The 21,303-nt window shown below is 42.7% G+C and overlaps 1 protein-coding gene across 2 annotated transcripts in view; it reads right to left on the reverse strand.

The window, feature by feature from the left end:
- The window catches only part of ZNF516 (zinc finger protein 516), a 102,810-nt gene that overhangs the window by 12,790 nt on the left and 68,717 nt on the right, over positions 1–21,303 (reverse strand). For both annotated transcript variants that reach the window (XM_050319057.1, XM_050319065.1), the window contains exon 3: positions 2,690–4,159. In XM_050319057.1, coding sequence (XP_050175014.1) covers positions 2,690–4,159 — 1,470 coding nt within the window. The remainder of the gene's footprint in view (positions 1–2,689; positions 4,160–21,303) is intronic.

Raw genomic sequence — 21,303 nt, forward strand, 5'->3', positions numbered from 1 at the left:
TTAGCAAATTACAGGTAAACAAATGGGAGTTCCTGAGAAATCGATGCTCAAAGCTGGTCTCAAAGGAGACTCAGAGAAAGAGTGCATCTGCTGCCATAACCCACCCTTTCCTAATATGGTGATTCATGTAAATGTCATTAACAAGATAAATAACCACTATTAAAGATAACAGTAAGATTCTCTCTATAAGCATTTGGGAAGATTGGGCAGTGTGAAACAAACTAACCTAAGTACAGCAAGCTTTGTGTTTGCAGCTGTATCACAACAGTACATACAACAACTCTCTTCCAAGGACACTGGAATAAACGGAAGAGAAACAAAGAATCCCAGAAATAAGAACACTGCACTGCCACACACTAAAGCATTCTAGTGTAATCCAAGATGACATCATATTAAAACAAACAAAAAAAAAAGTAATGTCTATTGGAAATACTCCACTGAGGGAAAAACATGACAAATAGTATACCTAAGTGGGATTTTTGGTTGTCCTTCATGTCATGATTGCCATATTCATATTATGAGATTAAGGCTAAATTTTATGATGCATACTGACTCACAGGGCTCAGCCTATCTAGGGCATATGTTATTTCAGACAAAGTTCAATTACTCTCCTCTGGTTTTTTTGGTAGGATCTCGTTCCTTTTGCCTGAAGCAGCTTTTTATTTGAGTGCTATGAAAAACAGCCATCATGCCAATTGGCTTGGAGAAACAACAACAACCCGGAAGTTGTATATAAAATGAAGACAAGCTACATTAAAAAAAAAGAAGCTTCAAATTCTGAAAACCTGACTGCTGTAAAACACTTGGAATGAAAGAAGAGGTTTCAAAGCAGAGGTGGGCACTAAATAACGTCCAGTTAAAGTGTCTCTGGAAATCACTGCACAGCAAAAACGTTTTGCCAATAAAATCCCTCTTTTAAAAAGCACGTAAATAGAGACCTCTTTGGAAACCCTGCCCCTATTTTACTTTGTTCCAACAGTCATCATGAATTTTCTGATGCCTGCATTCTCTAAGTCAGCTTCTAGTTCCTAGCTTTTACTGTTTTTTCTTTCTCTCTCCAAACACGGCTGGGAGCTCACTGGATCAGTAAGATTTCACTGAGCCGGTTGACACAATGTAATATTAAATAACATCAAGGTGGGCACCCATGTGAAGGTACCCCAAGTTGGTGGTGAATTCACTGGTACTTAGAGCGGGAAGTGAGCAGGGAGAAACTTAAGACAACATTCCTAGACACTGGGAAAAAATAAAAACCCCCAGTTTTAGAAACTGAGCATATCCTCCTCTGCTTCATTAACAAAAACCAGGAGCCTGGGGTAAGTTACAATCATCAGGTAGCCCCTAACCACCTGCAAAATGATCTGCTCAGTAAGTAACAGCTGCCCCTACACAGCATTACTTGTCAAATGATTGAGCAAAGCTGACAATGGAGTGGCTTAAAGGTGCAGCCCATGGACTATGTCAGACAGATCTTGCCTTCCTGTCTTCTCCAAAAGGTCCCTCCACCAAGACCCGGTCAAACATTATGGCTCCTTCCTTGCCTTACAGCTGCCAGAGTAGTCAACTTTCACACACCTTCTGGGCACAAGACCATAGCTGTCCTTAGGCTACCAGCTTCCAAATGTCCTGGATTTTGTGCCACTTGCAAACTAGGGTCACAAGCTCCATTTCACACACACTTTTGACAAAATAGAGGGCATTATGTCCAGTGAGGACACCAGAACACCGGTCTTGAGTATGTGCTGTTTTTATGTGGAGTTTATTTGCACAACTTCTACAAAGAGAAGAAGGGTATAAAAAACTGGGATGGTTTATAAATGGTGAGACCATGGCTCCCATTCTCCTCCCCTTCAGACACACCCCCACCTCATGTGTAGCCTATCAGTGTGATTTTCAGTTTCCACTGAGACAAACTAATTCTGGCAGATCATCAGAAGAGTATGGTTTCAAATGCAAATACATAGGTTTCTTCTTTTTTTTTCCCTTTAACATGGAAGTTGAAATTTTTTAGTCCCTGCACTTTTAAACTGGCTATTTGCACAACTGACTTTTCTGCTTATGTGAATTAGTAGGCATGTATTCAGCCCTACCTCTTTTTAATTACAAACATACAAACAGATCAAAAGACTCATTTAAAAAATACGGTTGCAATCTTTGACATGGACAAGGAAGATCTTAAGACTTTTGTCAAGGAAGACAAAGGACAATGACAAGTGATTATCCCTCTCTGTTGTTGGGAGACTTGTTTGCAGACAAAATTGAACAAAACCTCCAAAATAACATCACAGATAAGCCCCAGAGGATGTTTATTTTGCCTGAAGCAAAAAGACGATGATGTGTGCCAGCACCAGCGTATCAGGGAGATCTTCCTGTGACAGCACATCTGTGTAACTCTAGCCTGCTTGAAGCAAGAGGACAAAGGAACAGCAGTACTCCAGGTGGAACCAGATACATTTAACCTGTGACAGAAATGTCACACAGTGCACAAGGGGGGATGCTGCAGTGTTAAGAGAGCAGTAAACAAACCTATTCAAGCCTATCCAGCAATGATAAAAACAATGAACTTGTAATCCCAACTGTTAAAGGCAGAGAAGGGAAAAACTGGTGAAACAGTGTATCGTGGCTCTGAATGAAGCAGGAACAAGCAAGCCTATGTCCTCAGCTATAGAAGGGCCTATGAAAATCTTACCTGTGTGATCCAGGACAGGGCTGTTGGCACCACAGGTTTGGTACAATGAAGCAAGGTCCTTTGGAATGTATGTTTTAAAGATATTTAAAATGTCCAAATGTTTCTCGTGCACATCTGATCCCACATCCTGTTTGCTGGAGTGTAAAGCTGGAGAGACTCCCACGTTACTAGGCTGGGGCTGCAGTACCGGACTTGTTCGTGCTACCGCTGTGCAGTTTGCCAATGTCCTCATCTCATTCCCAGCCTTCATGTGAGACTCCCTCTGAGGCACTGGTGGCTCTTCGTGTTTAGTGTACTGCTCGCTTTTACACACAGGATGGTACTGCAGCGGTGGGTTGTATTTGGCCTTCATGGAGTCGGACGCACAGTGCTTACCTGGAGGGGAAAAACCGGTACTTCCTTGGGGCACCACGTACTTTTCCACTTGCTTACTGTTTGTGGGCTGTGTGCTAGGCCTGGATATGACTGTTTGTGTAGGCGTTATGCTTCTACTATAGGTTCCCATTTGCATAAGTTTGGAATTTGCTTCATATTTACTTTTCTGCTGTGCTGCTATGCTGTACTGCTCCTGGGAATGGTTTAACTTGGGCTGTCTGTACCCATCCAGACCCGATAAGCGTGGACCACAGTGGCTGAAGGCATGACTGTCCTTTGACTGATGCGTACTACCAGACTTCGCAGTCATCCCGACAGAAAGAGAGCTGGTTTTGGAACCTGGCAATGCACTTGGCACTTGAGTACGCGTAAATCTGGCAATGGGCAAAGGCTGGCATTCCTTACCACCGAGAACAGGAGGGGGGCCAGTGCGCCCATTCCTTGCCAGAAAGACCAGGTTGTTTTTAATGCTCTTGAATCCGTTCTGTTGAACCCAAGGGGGTACCATCGAGTTACAGCTGATTTTGTGCAAAATTCTTTTGTGCATCCACAGGACTTCAGGGTAGTAGGTCTTGTGACTGCAGAAAGGACATGGGTAGACAATTAAAGCAGTCTGGAAGGATGTATTCAGATATTTATTGCATGAATTATCCCTTGTTGATTTTTCACTCAAATCGAGTGGAGCTACCTCAAGAGCTTCAGCACCTTTTTCTATCAGAGGATGCCCCCTGTGCAAGTCTAGCAAAGTTTCTCTAGCACGACTAGCCTGCACTTCAAGTGATGTTTTCAAGTCCATTACCATGTCTGAAGATGTCTGGCCCACACCCGAAGCAAAGCTAGCAATGCGACTGGAGCAAAGAAGCCCTTGGCTGTGATGAAATGCTGGCATCTTCATGTCTGCAGAACCTTGGTATTTTGAAAAGGGTTCCTTGATGACACTCTCCAGTGCTGACATCAGGACAGGAATCTCTGGTTTAGATTCCCTGGCCTCATTTTCTCTGGCATTGCGGCTTCCCAGCTTTGGGAGTTCATCCAACTGAGATGTTATCATTGGGGTTTCTTCTTCAGGAAAGCTGCAGTGGTATGGCTTTTCATCTGAATGGGACAAAGAAAAAAACACCATTGTCATTTTACATAGAAAGGAACTCAAAAGACAGAGCAGAATTCAAGACTAGAATAAGACAGCAGGAGAAGAAGGAAATTTTGGTATTAGTTTTGTAATGACATGTTACAGACTAAATGTACTTTATAAGCAAGAAAGTCTTGAAATAAGACACAACAGTTCAATTTACTTTTAAAGATGACTGCAGAGTCTGGATAAACTCTCTAATGCTGCCCGTTCATGACATTTTGAAGAAAAAACAATTCAATAACATACCCATGTTAAAATTCTGGGGCTGCGAGAAAAATAAACAAATCTGCAACCATTTAATGCTTTAACAAAAGCAAAGATAATGGAGCCAGATAAAACTGACCTAGTTAAAGGTCTGTCAGCGCTTCCATTACAAGCCCCTATTTTCAAAGGGTTTATAACTCAGCAATAAGAATTGGCTCCACACAGAAACCAAGCACATAAGCAGGTACAGCATACAGAATAAACTCCTAACTTAAGAGGGACTTCTGCAGTGGCCAAGTGTAAAAGATGAGTTATGAAGGATGTAAATTTTGAATTTTCAGTCCTTCAGTTTAAAGCAAATATTTTTTTTCCTTGGTTTTTGGGGGTTTTTTTTGTAACTTATGTTTGAAACAAACGTTAGGAAAATCTTGTGACTGCTTGATCTACTGAAAGATAAGGAATTCAACATTTCAGCCATTTAGATTACAGAATTCAAAACAGACTTTCAATTCTTTTCATTTTCTTCTTCACTTCTCAGTTCTCCAGAGTAAATTTATCTAGCACATGTCCTGGAAAGGGAACATACTGGACAGTAATTAAAACTCTTTAGGGTGAAAGAGAAGAGCAGAATTTGGTTTTGCTGGGAGCATGACTATGTCTGCTTGCTTTCCTCATGCCGATCTCTCAGAGCCGCTGATGAAGCCAACGAATCCCTCCAAATCAGTTCACAAATCAATTCCACAGAGATTTTCATCACAGCAGTAATGCTTACTGCACTGAATCCATTTAACATGTAACTGAATTGAATCATCTGACAAACTTTCAGTTTCAATTAACATGCAGTTAATAAGCCACTACCAGGCAAGTGTAGGGAGACCGTGCTCCATCTAAAGCGTCACCAGTCCAAAGTGATCACTGCATCCGTAGGAGGGGTGAGAAGGGGAAAGGAGTGAACTGCTCCAGAGCTGCATATCCTCTCACATCAACTCATAAAAGCCAAGACTTCAGAAAATCAAGCGCCATTCGTTAGCACAGAGCACTGCCACAGGCATTATTCTGCACAGTGCAATGGAAGTAGCATGTTGTTGGCTAGAGCTGCTCTGCAAATAAAGCCTACTTAGCCCTCATCTTCAACTCAAGCAAAAAAATCTTTAAGCTTTTGTTTAATTCGAGGTAATTAGGTTAAAAATAACCCATAGGTTATTTTACCCATTCAGCCTTTCAGGGCTGAATGCTCACTCCGCAAAGATCATTTTCCTTTCAAACTCTCTAAGGGATGGTATGTTCAGGGGGGAAAAACCCTGACAACCCAGAAAGTTTTTTTTCCTGGGTTGCAGGGGACAAGGTTTTGGGAAAGCACATGCCCAGCACTATTAACCAAATTTACCAAAATTACAGTTTGAAACAAAGACACTGCATGCAGTGGTGAAATCTGACACTGCACATCTGTGTTGTTTTCAAACTGTATCTGTCAAAACCCCAAATATTTGTGCTCTTAAATAAGATTTTAAGGCTTCTCTTTATGATCACAAGGAGTGGCTCCTTTTATCACTGTACTAAATAATAAAGCAAAGCAAAACCCAATCCTTTGGTTATAGCAGTACTCAGCAGGGAGTGAACCGACCTGTTGGCTACACTGAGCAGAGCAGGCAGAGGAGGTAAGTGGGGAGGCCACTGCTAGAGCCCTGTTCCAGGGACTGCAGAGCTGGGAGGCTCCACCTACTCCTTGGTCCACCCGTGCAGCCAGGATGAAGGGGGGAATCAGTAGACACCTGCAACTCCCAGGTTGCTCTGCATACCTCAGACACTCCTTGATACTTTCTGACTCGGTCAAAATCTATGTGACTGCGCTGTTTCCACAAAGAGAGCAAAGAGGTCAAACAGATGGCGAGAGGTGGCATGTGTTAGGTCTGGGCTTGGTCTTTAAGTCTGGACTGTGAGGAGGGAGAAGGAGACAGCACAGAGAGAGACCACAGTCCTATGTGCCCAATTAAAGCTGGGATTGCGAATCTGAGGTGGCTACTATCCTTTTGGTCCTATTTGTTTAGTGCAGCCAACAGAGAAAAAGGGATTTTCCAAGTGGAAAAATGTAACAAAAAGCAGGAAAACAATAAAGGTATTTCTGAGGTGTATCTAGGCCTGCAGTTGCCACAATACTGAAGGCAGCTGTCAGTATATTATATGAAAATTTGTAAGGTTATTAAAAAACATAGCTTCTAACATCTCTTCATAATGTCTTGCTAGATTCAATTCCTCTGATGGCTCACAAGAGCAGTACTAAACATACTAGGAATAATTTTGAAACCTTAGATCAGGAGCCTCAATAGAAGTATTTGTGCTAATTGCTCAAGCTGCATTTCTTGCAAAAAAACCCAAAACCAAAACAGAAACAATTTTCACCTGCAGGCCAACTCAGACTTCTTCATCAGTGCAAAGCACAGCCTATGCTTTTCCCCTAACCCCATCCTGCTATCCACCAGGGACCTGATGCTACAGATACCAAAAACCAGACTGCCACATGCCATCCTTCCCATCATGGCAGGTAGTCCAGGCTGGGCAGTGAGCAGGTAGCAAAAGCCAGGTGGAAGAGGGGATGCAGGTAAGAGAAGAGAAGACAGTATGCAACCCAATAATATAGGTAAAGCCTTTTTAGAAAAATAGATTTCTGCCTGCTTCCAGCCAGTTGCCCCACTTGAAAAGGGGTATTAATGATCCTTTTAAATCACTGGTAAAAAGTACTGTTCTAACCAACGCAGTGCAGGCATTACTATCACCAGAAACTGTTGACATTTTATTATGGCCAGGTCAAAGCAAAAAGCCATGAATGAGATGCCTTCTGCTTGATCTCCACAGGCTATAACTCCCATTCCCCACTGAAAGAGTTCCTGGCTAAGCATGCTCTCACTTTTTAATCCTACAGTCCCGGTCATTTCCTCGTATTTGCCTCAATTCCTTTGTTTCTTACCCAGAACAGCTATTTATTATCTGTTGTACTTATGAGAGAGAAAGGTCCTTTTACCACAAGCCTGAAGTGTTATGGCCTTTCTGTGTCAGAGATACCTGGATAACAGCTAAAGCGGGGAACACTCCAAAGTGCCCAGCCAGGAGGTGGTGGCTGCTGATGTTATCTCACGTCTTGGCCACAGTTTCAAATATCAACAGCACTGCAGGCCATGGGAAAGAAAAGCAGGATAGTGCAAAGCACTTAACTATGTGAAAGCTGTGGTCTAGAAACACAGGAGCATTCAGGGATTTGAGAAGTTCTTCAGAAATATACGCAACTTTCATCACTTAGTGACTTTACCTAACACAGGCAGATGAAAGTTCCTCGCACACACATATCCCTCTTCTTTCTCCCCCTTACACTCATAAACTCTCCTTGTTTTCTTCCCAGCACTGTTTCTCCACAAAACCGAATTTCAGAATGGACTGCACAGCTGTTTTAATTCATGAGGCTTCCTATAAAGTAAACCAGGCTACAAGCCTGAAGACAATGAAACCGTGATTTCTATTCAGAAGAGTAGAACCGGCTAGAAATTGGCCCCTTTTCTGGCTAGTGTTACAGCACTAAGAATCTAAGGAAAAGGAGCAGATGTGATGTGTTTGAAATTTAGTAAACATTTGATAGTGATTTGCACTTCGAGATGAATGCTGTGGCTTGATTTGAAAACCGGCTGCAAATAAATCATGATAAAAGCAAAGGATAACACTGGAAGAAGGTGCAATATTGCTAAGACCTGTCTTGGGTTCTGTTTCACTTAGTACTTTAATGATCCAGAAGAGACTCTAATCAGCACGCTAACTTGAATCTCCAGGAAATATCACATTTGGAGAAGATGCAAAAATGGGGACAAGGAAATAATGCACAGGGACTCAGAAAGAATAGAAATGCAGTCTCAAAATAATCAAATGAGATTCACTCCAGGAAAAAAAGCAGGCTAAGACAAGTGAAGGGAAATGATCCAAAAAACCCCATGCAGTGGGAGGGAAAAATCTGGGAAACAGCAATGTTGAAGAAAACAGATGTTACGATAGATGGCAAGTTAAATATGGGTGTAGTAGACAAAGTTCTTCAACTTGGCTTTCACAAATAAAAGTATGCACTATAAAAATAAAAATAAAACTAGCCCTCTGAAGCAGACACGACAGCCTTGCCAGTCATGTTGTGTGTGTATATATACATACAAAAAATATCTATACAAAAAATATCTATATAAATATATGCACACCATAGCAATGGGTACTATGTAAAAGCGACAGTAAGCACAATACAATGGGAAACAGCAGAGGAAAAAAGGCAAAAAGCAGTTTCGCAGCAGAAAATCAGGTCTTTTATCCTGTGAAAGGAAGGTCCAACAAAAACAGTCTATGCCTCTAGAATATCTATGCAGATCTGCAATTACAGGTAAGTCAGAAGGAGTTTGGAGAACTGCCACAAAATAGTAACCCACCAGGAAACAAAGAAAAGGAGTTAAGTGTCCCTCACATGGCTGAGGGAAGATGGAAGAGTGACAGGCCAACGCCTGCAGCCTCCCCAGGAGTGCCAAGCTCCAGAAGAATTATGTCATCCTGAGCACTGGAGACTATCAACAACAATCAAATATACTTGCATTCAGAAAAACCCACGATGAACAGAAAAAAAAACCCAAACAAACAAAACCAACAGTCTGATTATATGTATTTGCTGCTTGCAGAATAAACGTCAAGGGAAGAGGTGAAACACCACTTAGACTGTAAAACCTATATGGACAAAACATGGATTACCAATGCATAAAAATCCCTCCTTTTCACAGGGAAGCACAAAACATGACTTACTCCTTCCCTTTGCTCTATCAGCACAGCAAAGCAAAACCCCTTATAGCCATAAGACATATGCCAAAACCAGCCTTCCTTTCATACTAATTTCCTAAGCGGTTAGCTTAGGAAAGGACTCCTGGAGCATTCAACAGTGAGCCCATGACTCTCCTTAGCAGTAGGTTTATCATCTTAGCACAGGTCAGGCTGTTCAAAGAGACCTGCTATCTGTTTTGCAGAGGATGTGTCTTACACAAGCCATGCCCCCTGTTCTAGCTGCCTGTGTGTCTAGTTTTTATACTCCACATGCTATCTGTCACCTCCCCTGCTTTCCGCTCCAGTTGCACCACTCAGCAGATCCCCAACGAGATGGCAAAGTGGGTGTGAGGTGAGAGACAACTCCTAAAAACCCTCTTAGGTTTTCTTACAGCACAAAGCCATGTGCCCCAGGGAGATACTGGGAAGAAAATGTTATGCTGTTTTGTTAGGAGATGCAGCTTCTCATCTGCAAAGCTCATCTTGCTTTACATGTTATTAGATGTCTTCAGAGGCTCCTACATCGGTTCCCCAGTAATTCAGAAAAAAACAGATGACCAAGGATTATACTGGAATACTCAGTACTGCAGGATGGTATAACTTAGCAGGTAGGAGGGTGATGTGGAAGGGTAGAAAGCACACAGTCAACTAATATTCCTGCTTTCTCTCAGACTAATTTTAGAATTGACAGTGAGTGGTTTTGGCTGAGGTTTGAGGTTTTTAACAGGGCAGAAACCCAACAGCGCTCTTGATGCTGGCTGATACAGACGGTTTATCAGTCAGCCAGCACACCCCACCCCACAGAGGTTTCCTTTCGGCTATGTGAGGGGGAAAGGGGAGTAACTCCATTCCACGCAGCACCCCTTTGGTACCGTTTGCATTCACGGTCTCTGTTCTCCATTCTTATATGTTCATATTCATAGTTCCTAAAATAACTTCTCATTGACTTTTGAATTTCATAGCCCATAATTTCAGGCCAAGGATGCATGATGGGAACGGTCTACTTTCAACTGTGTATTTCTTGGGAAAGGATACTGACTACGAAAAAGCACGATCTCACAAGATAAGAACTGCAGTTTTGTATCTATTTTTTGGGAGTGGGCCCAGGGTGAGAGAACTATTATCTGACCAAAAAAATTTCAATTGTTTGAGGCACTGTCCTGGTTTTGGTCTGGACAGGGTTAATTTTTTGCAATAGCCAGGAGGAGGCATGGACAGGACTCTAATGTTAATCATACCACCTCAAGTCATTGCCAGGGGTGGGGAAGGAGACTCTCTAGCTTGCCTTCCTTCTGGTGGAGAAACGTGGCAGGGTGGAACAGTCCAGTATTTGTTAACTGTCCAGTATTTGTTTACTGTCAGAGGTTTTCTGTGTAAATCATTTGTCTTATACCTGTTGTTATTAATATTGCCACTGTTACTGTTCCTTTTCTTATCCCATTGCTGTTTCCAGTAAATTGCTCTTATCTCAATCTGTGATCTTTGTCTTTTGCGCTTCTAACTGGAGGGGGGAAGGAGAGGCTGCAAGGTTTTAGTGGGAGTACTAAATTGGAGAATATCATTCCTAAACTCCAACAGGCACCTCAGAGTAACAAAATTTAGGTTTTTTACAATATTTTCTTCCCAAACAGTACTAGCACTGTTGGCACAATGATTACATAACTAATGCCTGGTGCCTTTAATTCAATTTCTTTTTACAACCATGCTATTTTTCAGCTTTTTTTCTTGCACCTTTTGTGTTTTTTTCCCCAGACTTCCCTTTATTCCTGGAACAACAATATACTGATTTATTCCAAAGTCCCATTTCCTTAATTTCACTAACTTACCCTCTGCAATTTCTAACTTTACCTGGAAGTTATTTTTTACCCTTGCTGTCAAATGCACCATACTGGCCATGCCTGGAGCATGTGAACAGCTGAAGGGCCCCATCTCCTTTCCTCTGCAGAACTGGGGGACACTGCAGGGGATGAAAGACGGACAGGCCAGCCGATGCTTCTAATGTGCCCCGGTCTCCATTTGACTAATCTCTGCAGCATTGTCCAGGAGGACACCTGCTGCTTATGAAAACAAAACCCACAGAGCTCTTACAATCCAGACAGCAAAAAAACATGAATAGACAACCATCAAACTAATTTAATAAAGTTTTTTCAGTTCTGGACTGCATATATTGGGGGTTTTTGACTTATTTTAGAATATTATTGTTATTATCATTAAAGATACTGCATTAGTTTTGCATTTCAGAAAGAATCTGAAATGTCACCAAAGTGACTGAACAAAGCACAAAATTTATAGTTGATTAAATTTGAAACTTAACCTTTTAAGATGAGTGAAATCTGAGTCTGAGAACAGTAATAGTATAGCATATAAAAGACCCCTTTCTACAAGGTATTCCTAGCTCAGTAAAATTACAAATTCCTTTGCACAGCAGAAATGCTTCAGAGTTATGTCACACTTAAAAGATTTTTTTTCCCCAAAAAGAAAAGGGAGGTCTGAAACCATCCCCCATCCACACAGCCACAGATGCAAATACCAGCAATGTTATTGGAATTTCAAGCACAATCAAGAGAATAGACACCAACAAAGTAACTAAGGAGCTAAGTTGGAAAGAGTGTCAGGTCCAAAATCTGTCAGACTGAAGTGCATGTTGTCAGGTACTGAAGAACCAGCCTGAAAGTTCACAGTGAACTTTTTCTCTTCGGCTACTTGCATACAATGTTTTCTTAAAAGAATATTTAGCTTTGTTGTTATCCAGGGTACTGATGCTACAAGCCTCCCAGTGACCAACCAGCTGAAAGAGCAGCTCTATGTACAAATTATTCCAATATCCCCTTGCATAGGATCTTTTCATCACCCTCAGCTTCACACCAGTGCACATCAAGTCCAAAAAGCTTTGTGCTGAAGCTGAAACACAAACCCTCTTCTAAGGCAGGTGCTTTGTGATCTGTCTCCCAGGTATCAGCCCTTCCAGAGTTAACAGACTTTCAGGTGACGGAAGGAAAGCATCCACAGCACAGCACGTAATGAAGTGAAAGTGCAAATGTGAGTAAAATGGCTACTGCTGGCAGCGTGCCACAGACATTTCAGTCAGTGGAGTGTTCACCATATCTCTCTGCACCTCCTCAGTGGTATTTTTTTTGGTAAGTCATTCTATACCTATGGTATACAGGAATTCTCGGCAGCGGCAGGGCTTGTAATGACTTAGCAATCCTTTCTCCTGTGTATTTCTCACAGAGGTCCATGAGGGTATTCTCTGCCCAGTAGCAGGAGAAAAGCCCCATGAAATAACATGTACTTACCTGCAGGTGAAGCTGTAGCTTCTATTATCACAGCATTTCCAAGTGCCATTTTTACCCTTCATCCATACTACACTGACCCAAGGGTAATGAAGAACTCAGTGGGGCTTTTTCTGTTTGAGAAGGTTTGAATTTTATCTAAAGAGCTGAAGGCAGGTGACCAGTCTGACAAGTCTCACAAAGCATGGCTGCAACCAACACATCTGATCCCCATGCTGATGCCACATGATGCTGGAGCTCACATCTCCAGCACAGACCCCTCTGGGACTTGGGACTGGACTTCCAAGACAGGCCCCACAGCCCCTCTTTGCCCTCTGAGCTTCAAGAGCATCCTGATGCCTTCCCGTCTCACATAGGGCTGCTCCACCTACAGCCTAGCAAACCACAGCAGCGAGACAATGGCACTTTTAGAAATAAAAGCAACTTTGCAACTTTGTCTCACAAAACTTCAAACCAGCTTTTCTTCCTTTAGGAAATGTAAAGCCCAAGCGTGTAAGGTGATGGACAAGAAAGGGTCTGTCACTCCCACTCATGGACTGAACCGGAGCAAAGGCACTACACTGGCTTAAAATGTACAGGTACCTTCACAATTCCACATCACTGGGTGCAGAAAAGTCTGGCTCTTGGAAAGCAGTGAGGGAATGGTAACTACTTATCTAAAAACTGTGGGTAAAACAAAGGGAGAGAGGAGTACATACACAGAACCAATACAAAACCACATTGCAGGGAGACGGCTTGCCAAAATGAAAACCATACAATTTGGCACTGCCTTAAATGCTGCTGCTTATAATATACTTGAAAAAAATTATGGGATATAAAACCCCTGGAATGCTCTACAAAATTAGGAAGCGATTAGGCCAGATGACACCAATTTGACCCAGCTTTGTTGTAATTCCACAGTTAATACAATATGAACTGGTCCAAAAGCTACGCAGAGTACCTCCAGTATGCTCTGTAGCTGCTAGACATTTCTCCATGTGTGGCCCTGCCTGTGAAGTTTGGTGCAGGTAGAAGGAGGAAAAAGAAAGGGTATAAGATCATTAACACAGTAGGATACATAATTAAATTTGAGAGGGTTGGATTTGGGTAGGGGCTGTTGTGTTTTTTTGGATATTGTTTTTTTTGTTGTTGTTGTTTAAGGCATAGAACGAGAAGTGCAATTGGTTTTGATGCATCAAAAATACTTGCAGAGAAGATGCAAAATTATGACTCAGGTTTTTTTAAGCAAGTGGCAGCCTGCCTGTATAGCCCCTCCAAACATATACCCAAATAGTTGTAAATCTTCCTGGAGATTTTCCCTTTCATTCCAACAGTCATATTTGCCACGATGTCTGCTCCACAGCGTCTTCTTGACCACCACCTGTTCCTCCTCCTTCAAGTGCACTAAGGAAAAAGGCTTTCCAGGCCAAGACTGTGGACTGGCAGCCGTCCCATACAGCTTAACATTCCTCATCCAATATTTCATTTCTCGTATCATTTGTTAAGCATGGGTAGCGTATTGCCATTCATCATAAAGTCCTTTACAACAGCTACTCGGTCTAAAAACAGAGGGTACAGCTGTGCTGTCAGCTAGCATTCCACAGAAATACCTAAGCTACAGCCGGCAAGCCCAGCGTGGTAACAGAGGGAACAGTTACGGAAATAAGGAGCTCTGCATGACCTAATTTACCTTGTTTCTCCTGCTGAAGGCCACGCTACCATGGCTGGTGGCTCTGTTAACAGAGTTAAGGCAGTCAAGAATCAATACTGTGCATGTCCGTCACATAAAATACAGAAGCACATGACAGAAAGGGAAACTTGGACTGTAAGTATTACACAAATTTTAAAATTCATTAGTTATACAGTACTCGGACAGAAAATCTGCTTTGTTGTGCAAATGTTTTTTCAGTCTTTCATTGGAAAGAGGACTTTGAATAGAGAACAGAAGAAAATAGGGTTGGAATAGGAAAAGAAGCAAATTATATCAAATCCAGGGCATAGGCTAGACAGACTGAACTATGATTACACGACCATCATCGGAAACTGGATACCCTTGGTAAGGGGGTGACACTGCTGCTATCATCATTAGCACTGTTAGATGGTGCTGCAAGGAAGCAGCAGGACAGATGAGGGGCTGAGCCCTGTAGGGTTTCCTCAAGGTAGCAGAAGGCTCTAAGCTACTGACAGATCAAAAGTTGATGTGAACAGCTCTGCTCTAGATGGACCAAAGGGAAGCGGAGCTCCTGAGAAAGATGTGACTGCAGGTACAAGGACAGCCTCTGGCCACTCGGCCAAGAACACCAAAGGCCCTGTACATGTGACACACAACCTGCAGTCCTGAGCCAAAGGCCCCAAAAGAAGAGGCTGGAGGTCCTTCCTGCCAGACATAGCTCCCCTGCAATCACCCTCTGGCTCATGACTGGCAGCATTTGCTCCTAATGACTGTGCAGGACAGGGGTATTGGCAAGTGGGTTAATTGCTAGGTAAGTAGCCTTTCCTTTCCCCTTCCTTTTCTTTCCAGTGTCCTCCCTTGAGGTAACAATAACTACAGAAGGCACTTCCAGCAAAGTAAACAGCCTTTCAGACCTGGCTTGAAACGACTCTGTGACAGCCTTATGCAGATCACTAAAGACATCAGCCATTTACCGGCAACTTCCATAATCCCCTTGAAGAGCTAATAGACAAAGCAAGCTGGAACACACTGCCACCAGCACAGCAGCAGAAAGGGCAGCTGTCTGCGGGCAAAATGCGCTCTAAAAGGGATCTGAAGCTTTAGCATTTTTCCTTACACTTTTCCTTTTATACCGAGAGGTAAATTTGAGAGCTTGAGAAACACCAAAATTCTGGGCTCGCTTAAATTCTTACTTTTTAAAGTCCTACTAATCTGAAAAATTAGTGTGTGTGGGGGGGAAGTAACTTTCAAGATGTCATTTAAAAGATAAAATAAATAAATATAGGTATCTATTAATCTCTGGTGAGACAGAGGAAGTCTTCTGTTTGGGAAGGAAGTCAGATGAGAATCATCCCAGGGTGCATGATGTAACTCAGAAAGGTCAGGAAACAAGGAGATGTCTCAAAGATGGTATGAAAAAGGAAAAACCAGTTGTAAATATGTTTTAATGAATCTTTCAAATAATAGAAACTTTGTTATGCTAAAGGAGGATGGGGAAGAGAAACCAAATCTATTTGAAAAATGGCAACAGAAACATGTCACGTTTAAAATAAGCTTCATAGACAATGAAACAGTAATTCTGCACCTGTCAGCCATGATTATTTATATCACCCACTCATTTTAATAACAGCTGTGTGAAAATGCTAAAACATTATTAAATCTGAAACTAACTACTGCATGTACTGCATAGGAAGCTTCTCCACTTTTCCAATTAGCACTGAGGCTTAAGATTTAAACGCAGCAGAAGCAAAAGAAATGCTGAAAAACACTGCCACAGGCTGGTTTAATTTGGAATTTCTCCTTTTCAAAAGGATTAAAAATAGAAAACCAAACAACCAAATACATACATCCAGAAAGGCTGGAAAGTACTTCTATTTCTTTTCCCTGGTACTCATTTTATTACATTCTTTACAAGTGAATAGGAAAGTAAATTAAGGGCAACCCAAACAAACTTCTACACATGTACCTGCAGCATCTTGCGAACACCACTTTGTACGAGAGGCTCTGTTAAACTCATGGATGTCTCTTGTCTCCATATTGAGAGCAAGCCCCTAGAAAGCAGCATGAAGGAACCCTGCAACTGCCACAGGATTAACGAGGGAAGGCTTTAAAATGTCAGTGATCAGTTATTTATGAGGTGTCCTTAAACAGAAAGGTGTCTGCCACTTCAGTGCAAAGCCTGTCTCCTCATATATGCAAACCTGACAGGATGGAAGAGCATCTCACTAGGAACAAGGAACAAGCTGCACTGGTTCTTGGGCAAGGGCTGTGGCTTGGTGTAATTTTGCAAGAAGCAGTACTGACACTTCTCCTCCTGAGGAGTTTAAGTGTTAATTATTCCCCAGTGTTCAGGACTTACAGGGGCCTGATTTTTTTGGAAACTCAGGAAGGCCATCTGCTTTCCCAGCAGTGCACGATGCTTCTGCTCAGAGCAACTCTACTGGGGAGTGGACACACTGGGGAGGGATGAGGGGAACTGAGGTAACCAAGTCACCCCCCACCCCACTGCCTGAGCCATGTATCAGTTGCTGGGGTCTGTTTTTACCCATATAAGACTCCACAGAGTGAGAGGAGAAAAAAAAAAAATCTTACATCACTTACTTGCCATTTATTCACACCCTCCTGTTACAAGGTAGGATACCCACCCCCCTATTCTAAGCACAGTTGGCTCCTTAAGGCTGCTTCCAGACAGAAATAAAACTTTCCTAAAAAAGAATGGGCTTGAGAAATTAATCTTGTTAATTCAGATTCTTAAAAAGTAAAAAACCAGATGTCTGCACAGATATTTAGAGAAAGACTGTGTGCGTGTGTGCATGTGTGCAACCCCAGTAGTGCCACACAAAGAACTACTTACTAATACAACTACTCTGACAAAGATACAGAGTAGGCCCACGTCATGAAAATAAAAGTGTTTTGAAAATCCTCCTCAAAGTCAGAGTCACTTTAAATCTATTCACTAAGAGGCATTTAATCCTTGACTTAATCCACTCGCACACCTGACTACACACAAGGTCCAGGTGATAACTAGTCCTTACGGCACAGACATCGCATCGAGCAGATTTCAGCTTTAGTTCTTTAATCAGAAGAAACACAGAGCTTCCAAAGGGACTTTAAGCCATTGCCAGGGAGGTTACGCAGCCAACAGAGCTACCCATCCCCGGGAATTCAGTCATGCGCTCTCAGCACTGCTGAGCTGCTCTGAGTTGCTCTTCACCTTGGCACCTTCACCTGCGCTCAGCTGAAGTCCCACCCCACGGGCTTATCATCACGGGCAGTACATTCGACCACTCCCCGCCACCAACACCTCACCGCAAGCCCCCAAAGAGCCCAGGTAAATCGGATTTGTACAGGACGTCGCCTACAAGCAAGCTCTGGTATTTTCACTGTCACTAAAGGCGCAGTTATTTTCCCTGGACGCCGATGTCAGGCTCTGGCTCCGCAGCAAGCTGGCACCGGGCAGCCGCGGAATGCTGAGCCGGGGAGCAGGCCGGGCAGTAGTAGTAGTAGGAGGAGGAGGAGGAGGAGAAGGAAGGGAAAGAGGAAGGGGAGGGGGGATGTCTCGGCGCCCGCCGCTCCTCCCATTGCCGCCAGGTGGCGCCGCCGCTCAGCGGATGAGCCCTGGAGCCGCTTCCCAACCCAGCGCCGCCGCCGGGGTGTGCTGGAGTTGGGCTAGTCCGGATGTCGCCCGGGTCTCACCGCCCCCAAACAAACAATAATAATAATAATAATAATAATAATAATAATAATAATAATAATAATAATAATAATAATAATAATAAAACAACCCCAACCCGAAAACAAACAAACAAAACCGAAACAAAAGAGCAAAAAAAATCCCCACTAAAAAAAAGCCCAGAGGTGACAGTGCCCCCCCACAGCTGCTGTTCAGGACCACCGGCTCCAAGCATCACTGACCCAGCACAGGCAGAAACCTCCCCTCCATGTCCATGCACTCCCCCTCGCCATCAGCACCTGTGGCCTCAGCTGAGTCCTCTGCTCTGGGGAACACCATCAAGTTGGGGAAAAAAACACAACAAAATATGCAAAAACCCAAAACATCACCAAACACGCACAAGATAAGAGGCTTTAATAAGAGGCTTTACCCCACAGAAGCGCTCCCAGGTGACAACAGTGCTACAGGGAACACAGTTCCCCATAAAGGCAACCTTCAGAGGGACTCCTCTCTGCTTCACCAACCCACTCAGGGCAGCCCCATCCCTGCACTGAATGCGAGCTCATTACACAGATTGTGCAGATGGAGTCACTGCCACAGGTGTGAGCCCCTACCATCACACTTCTGAGGGACGGAGGCAGAACCACCCTGCAGCTCCACAAGAGCCACGGGACTGGGAAAGGGCAGCCAGTATCCCACAGCTCTTACCGCTACCTCTTGCACCAGCTGTAAATTTGGGAAACGTGGTCCTCACTCTGAGTTCATCTCTCCCGACATGCATAACCAAATCCCTACATGCTGTTACAATTCTGTGTGATGGGGACACAGAAGTGATTTGGTGACCAAGCACAGGGCACCTGTCAGTATGCTCTGGGCAAAGAGAGGCTCCATCTTCTGCATTTAAAATGTTCCCTGCAGGACTGAGGTGTGCCGACACGTTTGATCTTGACACCCTAGGTCAAAATGTTTGCCGCAATGATGAAAATAAAGCTGTGTCTGGTCCAGTAATTTGAGGTGTAATTACAGAAAGACTAGGGGTTTTCTCCATAACGAACTGCATTATAGCATTTTTCTTTTCTTCTTCTTTTAAAACCAAAACTTCCTTGCAATAAACCCAAGAGGTTTATACAGGTTACTTTACAGTAAGCACCATGTTTGTAGATAATGAAAAATGTTTCCCCATTTTAGGGGAAACAAAACCTCTAACAGAGAGGTTTTGACTTTTGTTCACTAACCCTACTACGTAGAAAAATCTCTGTCAAAACAGGACAAAGTTTGGGCGGTCAGCAGTAGGATGAGGTAATGCCAATCTCTTTCTTTTCAGAATGTCCTCCTTAAATGCATGGTAATCAGTTAGCCCACATGCTCCTCTCGGCAGGAAAGGATCGCTTGAACTTTACTAGTGCAGCCACTGGGGAAAAATACAGAAACATGGGAGAAGAAAATACAAAGACCTCACAAAGGCAAAAACCTTTGCCTGCCAAGTGCTAATTGAGAGAACATTCTTGCCAATTAAAAAAATATTCTACGAGTGAGAGAATCTTCACTTACAGACAGCTATCAGGAAAGTAAATCAATGAGCAGTAACTTGCACAAGAAAACAGGTATCTGTGGAGATGGTAGCCAAACATTTGCAACCAGGTCACTACTCCAGACTGATGGTTTATGGTCATAGGAGAACAAACTAAGATGATGTAACAACACATGATTAAATTCAAAATGTGTGGAGAGGGAACGTGAATAAAAAACTTCAGATTTTGCCAGATGTAGCAAGGAAAAAAGTACATTTTTATGTTCTGAATTCAACTTCAAGACAAAGACTAGAAGAAAGATAAACAGAGCCAACTTTGTTCTACAGAGGGGGAAAAAAATCACATACTTAGGGGAGGAAGTCCTGATGCAAAGGCCTAGGTCTTTTGAAGTAATGAAAGATTTTGGGTACTCCTATTTTATGGCATTAATACATATTTCATATGTTTTCATTCACAAAGTACAGTTTTCAGAAAACAAGCACATTTCATCATGTTCTTCCTCATATGGAAATTCTACTTGTCACTGGGCAGCTAAGTGCACTTCGTTGGTTCTCTGGCACCTGTTTTCACTTCCAGTCTATCAAGAGCAAACCAACCGACTCTTCCCTGATGCTGCACTTTTCCATTTGACTGTTTAGGAATGGAAAGCAACAGTAGCAAAGTCAGAACTTGCAGTTTAAGGACTTTTAGTAAAGTTTAATAAAAAGCGACACTTTCAAAGTAAATTAAAAAAAAAAAAATTGGCTGGTTCAAAGATTTAGACTTAGTTCACATAATTTCTTTATTATTTCAGAATGAAAGTTCCCAGTAAAATAAATGAGCACAGTTTTACCAGGGACTTTCCAAGGTTCTGTCTTAATTTTGTGTATTTGTTGATGAAATACTGGCTTTCCCAAGCTCACTGTTGACAACTACCTCACCCTCCCCCTTCTTTTCTTTTTAAACAGCCTTTAAAGTTTTCTTTTGTCTATAATTAATGAATTCTAAGTTATTAGATACCCCTTTTCATCTTGTTTGGGGTTTGCAAGAAGGCTTCCCATGAGAAGGGAATCCTTAGCATGGTGTCTGGATTGCCCTGGTCTGTGTTTAAGGTCACAGGTGCAAAAGCATCCCTCCAGAGTAGCACGCTGATTTCAGCAGTAAGCATTTTCCACCAACTACAAAGCCGAATCAACCCTTCAATCTCCTCCAAGTTCCCATTAAAGGACTTTACCCCAACACTTTTCTTCTTTCCCTTTCCTATTTGAATCTTCCTGTCTACCTTTCTGTATTACCCAGCCTGTGGAAAAGCTCATTGCACAGGTGTAATACCTTTTACCTTCATCAAAACTATGAAAATGCCTTCTGGACTTCTTTCTACCACACCCTTCAAGTATCTTGTGAACTCATCCTTCTTGCTAGGCATCAGTACTCATTCTCTGTTCTTTTGTCTTGCTCTATTCTCTGCTTCACCAGAAAAAAAAAAAGTATCTCAAAGGGTGGATGGTTTTGTAGTTAAAGGCAACCAAAGACATTCCAAGTTACAGCTTTTGGGTTTACTACATACTTTAGTCCCATAAACAACCATGAGAAAGTTGTTCAATCCCCCTGAGATTAAAGTTCTCCATCCTCTGGAGGAGGAGCACTGCTAACTCAGACATGAGAGTGTCTCTCAGCTCCAACTAACTGAGAAGATTTGCCCTCCACCTGACCCAACTCTCCACATCAAAGTCTGCCTTAATTTCAGTTCTGGTTCCTTGACCACCTGCCTTGGCCAGGACAGGAAACTTAATAAGCTGGTACACTGCCAGTTTTTGAAGATGTAACACACAGAAAACAGTCATACCGATTGTAACTTCTCACCATATCTAGTCTTCGTCATTTACTAACACTGAGTATTTAGATCAGAGCTTGTAGCCTGGTTACTCCTTCTTTTGACTCTAGT

This window comes from Myiozetetes cayanensis, unplaced genomic scaffold (assembly GCF_022539395.1).
Source record: "Myiozetetes cayanensis isolate MyiCay16 unplaced genomic scaffold, myiCay2020 scf1, whole genome shotgun sequence".
In the NCBI taxonomy this organism is placed as follows: Eukaryota; Metazoa; Chordata; class Aves; order Passeriformes; family Tyrannidae; genus Myiozetetes; species Myiozetetes cayanensis.